The following is an 8,183-nucleotide window of genomic DNA, read 5'->3' as shown; positions in this document are numbered from 1 at the left end:
GCTGCACCACCGTGGCTGCCCAATTCAAATGCTCAAACCTAGTTGTCAAGTTGCAGACCATTAGTCATTTTTTCTTTAAGGATCCTTATGTCTTTCCTTAATGCATTTAACAACTACATAATTATAAACTGTAAGTGCACATCCAAATAAGTTTGCAACAGACATCCTGCTACATCACTTGACCAATTCCTAAACAGATTGATATTGTCTTCCACATCTGAAAAAAACATGCTATACCTTCTTCTCTTCCTTACTACAGATTTTACTGTTTTTGAAACTTTTATGTATACATTTACAAATGCCTACTGAAGTATCTATTTTTATTCTACTGCTTAGTTTTTACCTCAAGGAAAATACTGAGGAGCAAGTTAGCACCAGTCAAAGCCAGCATTGTCAGCCTCCAATCATAAGGAACACAAACCAGCTGAAAAGAAACAAAACAAAACACAAGTTAATTCACAGTGCCAATTCAAAACAGATTACAGAGACTTTAAACTACAAACTCTACAATTCATAAGGTTCTTTAAACTATTCTACTTTTAATTAAGATTATTTATGTTTCCTTTTCTACAGCCCTATGCCATTTACTCTTCAGGACCAAACAACACAAATTCCACCACCCTTGCTTGTCTTCTACCTGGCTGCTTACAATGCCAATAAGGTGAACCTGTTCATTATGAATGTCAGAGAGACAACAGGACTGGGAGTTATCTGCAGGCAGCAGATGCACTACAAATATTTCAGCCTAACATCCCTTGGAGTGCTGGCCTCTTCATGCAGGGACACCATAACTGGACAGTTTTCCTTGCTGTTGGAACACATGCCCTCAAAGTGAACATACACACTGCTGGCCTGTCACCTACACTTCTCAAATCACCACAGGAGAGCTCTGTTGTGTGAAGTACCCGCACTCCACCGCAGGATAAAGAAGTAAGAGACACGGCCTCTAGCTGTTGGACTTGATCCATCTTAGTCAACCAGCCAGCCAGCCAGCCATAGCCCGGGGTACCAATGGCACAGACAGAAAACTATGTCTGCATTTTACTTATCTACTTCCTTAAAGCCCAGGCAGGAACCTCTGTACAATAGTCTGTTTATGGATTCAAAACTGCTGCTGATGTTCTCTGTATATCAAGTTCCAAGGCCCAGAGTTCAAGGTTGACGGCTGATGGCTGTCTGTCTGGCGTCAACATGCACTCCTCTTTGTACAAAGTCAACATGCTATCTCTTAGTCAGCATGACTTTTCTCTACAAATTGCAATTTTTCTCTTACGTCCTCAAAACATACTGAGAGGCTACGCTAAACTGACATATCTATAAAACATTTACCCAGCTTTGTAAATACAAATAAAAGTAATAAGTTACATTGGGGTCTGTATGATGCAGAAATTACCATACATTCAAAGTCTGAGGGCAGCTGTATGTTTTATATATATATATATATATATATATATATATATATATATATATATATATATATATATATATATATATATTACACTAAAATTTAAACTAGTTTAAATCACAGAATAATTTTAAGATATCACATTTTGACAAAAAAACAAAACAAAACAAAATTCTTCACCAATGGTTACCCATGCTTCTGACAGAAGCAAAAAAAAATGTATGCATTTTTCTATACCACTGCATTCAATACACTCCACATTGAAATGCATAATGCGTTTGTTTTACATAAAAATCCAAGAAAATGATAAAGTTAGGAGAGATGCACTCATGACACAAAATGCATCTATGTAACTCTGGAAGATGTAGATTATTTTTTTAACTCCAACTTATTCATGATTGCACTACCAAAGAAGAAAAAAAAAACTCTTGACACTATCACTTCTCTACCCCATCAAAGTGAATCAATCATTTTGCAACTGATGTGTCAAGGCTTTACAACGAATATGTGATGTGTGAAAGCACCTTTATCTGTATTAAGCCAATCTAGTGATCAGCTTATTACAGATCCCAAATCCATGCAAGAGGGAAAAAAAGACAGTCCTACTGCCACCATCCAGGTGGATAGATAAATAACACACCCCCTTCTTCCCATTCAAGTCTCATTTCTGTGCCCTGCCCCCGATTCTTCCTCCTTTTATTAAAATAAGTAAATATATATATTTTTTTCTTATAAACTGTAGCAAACAGTTGCTACAGTTTATACCCTGCCTGCACAAAGTCGTACAGTGCTCAGGTTTTAGTAAAAAGGATTTTTTTTCTAACTTTTAAACTGCAGAAAACTGTTTGCTATAATGTAAGCAGTTGCGACAGTTTAGACCACACATGGAGCAGTACAGTGCTCAGGTTTAACCACGAATGCAATAATGGCTTTTAAAAGCAGGTACTGCATTAACGGAAGACAGGTTGGGATCGGCTGATGATCACACCCCTAACACTTTGCAACCAGGGCAGTTGACCCCCTTGCCCCTCCCTAGCTATACTACTGATGGAATGCTACAATGATACTGCAAAAGTTTGTAAGGTAAGATGCCATAAATTGTATGCTTAAAGTTTGTTCCCTAAATGTTTAAAAATAATACAACTATATAGAAACATCTGTCAAATTTCTAATAAGTCTGAAAGAACAGCATAAAATGTAAAGGTTATGAATGGTTACACTTTTAAACTTTCAGTTCTGGGTTTGAGGCTTTTGGGCCTCACCTGTATAATGTGTGACTATATCAGACAGTGGCACTCCTATGTTGTCCTTGAAAACAGACATGTATCTTTTGGATCTTACAAACAAGGCCTAAAATTGTGAAACACAGGAAAATGGCACAGAAGTTGAAAATCTGACCACATGAGAATGGTCGCTGCAAAACCTTGTTTCACCGTACCCTGGCACATATTTATAAAAAAGGTAAGCACAATGGTACAGTAGTCAGCCTTGCTGCCTGACAGTGCATGGTTCTCTAACTGGGTTCCCAGTTGGAATTCTCCTCATGTACAGTCTGCATGGTCTTTTGCTGGGTCGTCCGTTTTCCTCCAGCATCCCAAACACACAGTGCATGTAAATTGTCAATTCTCCAAATTGCTTGCAGATGTGCATATTTGTGTGTGTGTGTGTCTGTGCACGTGTGGCCAGCAGAGGAAAAACAATGCTCATTTTAATATTTTTGAGGTACTATATCAGCACAGGAAAGTGGGTATATGTCAGGTGTCCCAAACCATAGAAATTTCTGGCACTGTAGACAATAGATTTTACAGTTCGCCTGCTAGTATTCTGAGCACAAACATAAGCTCTCATTAAGGAGTCAGCTGCTGAATTCTGACTCCCAGTTACTCTTGACAAGCTGCACCACTGAGTTTTCCATAATGTAAGTGGTGAACCAACAGGTTTTTTTCAAAGTCTAACTGCAAGCTCATACTTCAAATAAATTTTAATACCTCTGAGCAAACATGCCACTAAAGTATAAATTACTATGCTGTTGGTCACAATGACCTCTTATGGGTGGCCGTGTTGGTGCAGCGGTTAGCAGTGTCACCTCACAGCAAGAAGTTCTCTGGTTCGATTCTCGGCTGGGGTGCCTTCTGTGTGGAGTCTGCATGTCTTCCCTACTGTCAAGCAGATTTCCTCCGGGTGCTTTGGTTTCCTCCCACACTCCAAAGACATGCAAGTAGGTGGATTGGACACTCTAAATTGGCCATAGGTGAGTGTGTGTACATTAGTGAGTGGTGTGAATGAACTACCACAGCAGGGCTAGCCACTTGGTGTAAACCATGGCTTAAGATGACTGTCACTGTGGAAGTGACATCCCGACCTCATGTGCAAAATGGAAAAAGGGGTTGAGGATGGATGGTCACAATGACCTCTAAAATGTAATTACACATATGACTGTCCATATCTTGAATGATTTTTATATTCACAGTATGCAAATTATATTTTCTATTTTTTTTTAATTATGGAATAGAGATTACAAACCAGATGCCTACAACCAAGCAGCAATTTTGTTCATGTGGCTGTGAGCTTCCATATGATGCCCCATATTTCTTCAGGCAGCACTTATTTTTTAAAAATTTACATAAACATGAAAATTGTGATACCATTCATAACATAGCATGCCATAAATCTGCAATATCTCTATAACCACACAACTTACAGGCCAAGTATCAGTAGCACTTTTGTCTTCCAGCCTCACATTTTTTTTTAAAAATTCATTCATTCTCTGAGCAACTAGCAGCTGAATTCAGGGTAACCAGGCAGCCACAGCCTAACTTGGTATTGAACGACAACAAGGCAGAAAGACCAACCCTCAATGGGCACGCATGCACATTGACACCCCCCCCATGGGCAATCTTCAGGCTCATTAACTCATCTATGGTATGTCTACAAGACAGGGGATGGGATAGAGCATCAAGAAAACCCATGTAAACAAAGGGAGGACATCCCAGCTAACAACCAAACTGTAGGACCAAGTGCTGACAAGGCAGTAATACTAGCCACTGTACCACACCAGTTTTTCTAAACATTAATTGAAATATGCCAATATTGCCTAAAATAAGCCGCAAAAGCAGCTTCTAGTAGCTCCACTTTTATGCATCCTTACAACGTATTACTACTGCACTTCTGATTTTTTGTAACCTTCACTACACCCCCCCCTTAAGATTCTAATCCAACCTGGTTGTAAATATTAGAGAACATATTAACACAGTGAATATTGCACAATTCACAACAAATGTTTAACATTTCCTCTGAGGTACATACCATGCATTCCTTCAGCTGTCACTCAAATACCCTACTACTTGCCTGCCATGATTCGTAATGCATTCTGCTGTCTCTCCAGTAGAGCAAAGACTGTAGAAAAGGTACTGTTCAGCTAAGCAGAGCTGTCGTTTTGGAGAAGCGAAAGGTAATGAAACTACTCTAACTGTATTTTTAAAGTATTTTTGCAAATGATTTTAGCTTCAGACAATAACTACTCGCATACCATGACATGGAAGCTCTTTTAAACAAGAGAAGTGAAATAACACATTTTAAAAATGATACAACTACAAATGGAGTCACTGGACATCACAACAATCAGTGTGAATGGTCACATGGCAGTCCAGGATACCAGAGGCTTTTATAACTTTGGAAATTTGATACGAGGCAAACTTTGAAAAAAGTGTGTGATATAGCCATTCAAGCCGCGGACTGCAAGGGGAGAAATTAGGTTTGACAAAATACAATATAATACTGTAAAACTCCTGCCAGTAAATAAAGCAAATGGTCCAAAACAACTATACGTTGAAAGGAAAAGGGGGGGGGGGTACTCTTTAAACAAGACTCATAAGGAAGAAAAACTTCCATTTAACAGTGTAAGACGTTTGCACAGGGTCTTTATGGACAGCTAAAAGAATCTAACAGACATTGCCAGATGCCACAAATTTGCCAGTGGCTAAACAGAGATCATCATTTCTATTCAGTTTTGGTGTTCCTGGATGTTATTGGCAGCATCTGCCCACAACCCCTTTTTTCCCAATTTTACACACTGGGTTGGGGTGTCACTTCAACAGTGGGAATCATCTACAGCAAATGTTTATAAAGACACTGTTAATCATGGCCTATTAATTAGGCAGTTAAAACCTTAGTGTGGTCTCCCCTGTACTGTCTTAAATTGGTTTATGTTACACCTTTCAGGCCATTTCCAAAGGGTCTATTCAAGTCTGAGCACATATTCACCCCAGCTAATGGACTGTGGCATTAATTATTATTCACGGTTTATATGCTTCAATTGTTTTCAACAAAAAACATCTTTATTAAATTATCACATATGACATAGGCAATCTTACATTTATATAAATGAAAAACAAACACTGACACCAAAGCTATGTCTTTTGGCTTTTCCTGGTTAGGTCCGCAGATTGATTGGCAATGGAGTTTTTATTGTGTCGAGTTGCCAGCCCAGTGCCCAACCTTCACAGAAGGCACACGCACACACCCACCTACCTACATGTCTTTAAAACTCACTTGACCGCAAGGAGGACATGCAGACTCCGCACAGAAGGCACTCCAGCCGAGAATCGAACCAGAGAAAAACAAACATTGACACCACTTTAGTTGAAAATAGTATGCATCACAGACACCTCTAAAACAGCTGTAGTTGGAAACATTATACATCACTTATAATCTAACCAGTCATTGTCAATTAAGCATTATACAGTGCATTCAAATCCTGACTTCTTTTAAACGTCATTCCTTCACTGCACATATTGTTCCCACAGTTCCTTTTTTTTCCTATGTAATTTGCTCTACTCCTTCCCTTTTCTAAAGATCCCAATTCCACTATATTGTACTATATTCACTACTTCTAGTAAAGTCAGTTTAGACTTTGATTTCCATTTTCTAGCAATTGCTTTTTGGCAGCCACCATTAATTAGACTCAGCAAGGCTTTACTATGCCTAGGCAATTCTGATTCTATATCATAGCTCAAAAAATCATCTCCTCAGTCAATCCAATCTGCTCACCCAGCATCCCAGACAGAGCAGTCCGCAGGAAATCCTAAAAATCTGCCAACTCATTACAATCCCAAAAAATATGTTCCTAACCGCCTCTTTCTTCCCCGTCACATTTTATCATGTCCCCATAAATATGGATATTGTTGGACCAATTCATATGTGGGTACATAATTTACTGCTGTCTCCTTTGTTTTAGCTTCATTAATTTTGAATCCTGAAAAGATATGAAACTGTCTTAAAATGTCCCACAAAACTGTAATGTCCTTTTTCTAGTTTTGTCATGTATAAAATAATATCATCTGCAAATAGAGACCGCTTTTCTTGACTGTCATACCAATTACATCCTTGAATTTCCGAGTCCTTTATTTTCTTTGCCAATGGTTCTAAATATAATGCAAACAAACGGGAAAGAGGACACCCCTGCCTCGTTCCTCTACTCATGCAGAAAATTTCAGTGAGGACCCCATCCACTTTAATTTTCACCTCCGATCCCTTGTATATACTCCTAATCAACCTTATAATTGTATCAGGGAAGGCAAATGCTTCCATTGCCCTACTCATGAAGTCCCAGTCTACTCTGTCAATTGCTTTCTCTGCATCAAGACCCACCAATAACAGTGGTATTTTCTTACAATCTGCTTCTCTCTGGATCATCAATGTTCTTTTAATGTTGTCAAATATTTGCCTCCCCTTCACAAAACCACACTAACCCATATCTATCAATGCTGGTATCACTTTTGCCATTCTTTTAGCCATTAGAAACAAACACTTTATAATCATGGTTTAATATTGAAATGGGCCTGTATGAAGCTGGATCCGATGGATCTTTACCCTCTTTAATTGTAGCCTAGCTAGATAGAATTTTGTAGATAATTCTAAGTTATTTGTAAATATTAAAATAATCCACAGGCTTGGTTTACAAATGTAAAGAGAACTATATGATCCAATGATCGAGTACAATGCCCCATTCGGAATGTATCTGACCCGACACTTGCAGCAGCTGGAGAGGCCACAAAAGTTCCTCACCAAAAGGATAAAGGGTCTCAAAAATCTGTCTTATGCTGCCCGACTGAAAGAACTCCAGTTATATTCAGTTGCTTACCGCTTGCTCAGAGGTGACCTATGCCTGACATACAAGGCCATGTCAAACCCAGATTTGATGAACATGCTTCATCTCAAAAAATCTAGATCCCTCAGAGCCACAAGGGCGGGAGACTTAAACCTCAACACTGTTATTAATAGGATGTGCTGGAGGGATAGATTCATCACCCAAAGACTCCCTATGCTGTTGAACAAAATCCCGGTTTATGTGAGGCAGAGCACCTCGCTGGCCTTGTTCAAGAGGAATCTTGACCAATGGATGGGAGATCGCAGATACACCCCAGGGGTTACCTCAGTGTCACTGCTCGACAGAGGCACAGCAAAATAATGGGCATAGTTTCTCCAAACTAAAGGGGTGGCGTAAGCCACAAAACTATGGGCTAGGCTTATAAATGCCCTCGGGCAGATAGCCTAGTATGAACCTATGAACCTATGTTATGATTAAACTATATGTTGTACTGAGCTTCAAAAATGCAATTCATAAACTCCAATGCTCTAGATCAACTTATCCACACCCCCACCAGGGGCAACAATATCCTAGACCTAGTCATTACCAACATGAGTGACCGGTGTTCCACACCTGAAGTCAACTCCTCATTGGTCCGATCCAACCATAAGCTTATCACCCTTGATATCC

General features: G+C 39.2%; 1 protein-coding gene across 1 annotated transcript in view; it reads right to left on the bottom strand.

Moving 5' to 3' along the window:
- Nucleotides 1-8,183, bottom strand: part of LOC122806703 (polyamine-transporting ATPase 13A3-like) — a gene marked incomplete in the record, with an annotated part of 1,429,840 nt that overhangs the window by 68,712 nt on the left and 1,352,945 nt on the right. The window contains 1 exon segment of the mRNA XM_044077342.1: nt 344-424. Within this exon segment, the coding sequence (XP_043933277.1) occupies nt 344-424 (81 nt within the window).

This window comes from Protopterus annectens, chromosome 7.part0 (genome assembly GCF_019279795.1).
Source record: "Protopterus annectens isolate FY-2018-M chromosome 7.part0, PAN1.0, whole genome shotgun sequence".
In the NCBI taxonomy this organism is placed as follows: Eukaryota; Metazoa; Chordata; order Ceratodontiformes; family Protopteridae; genus Protopterus; species Protopterus annectens.
The sequence above is the reverse complement of the archived record's forward strand: the minus strand, read 5'-3'. Positions and strand labels throughout refer to the sequence as shown.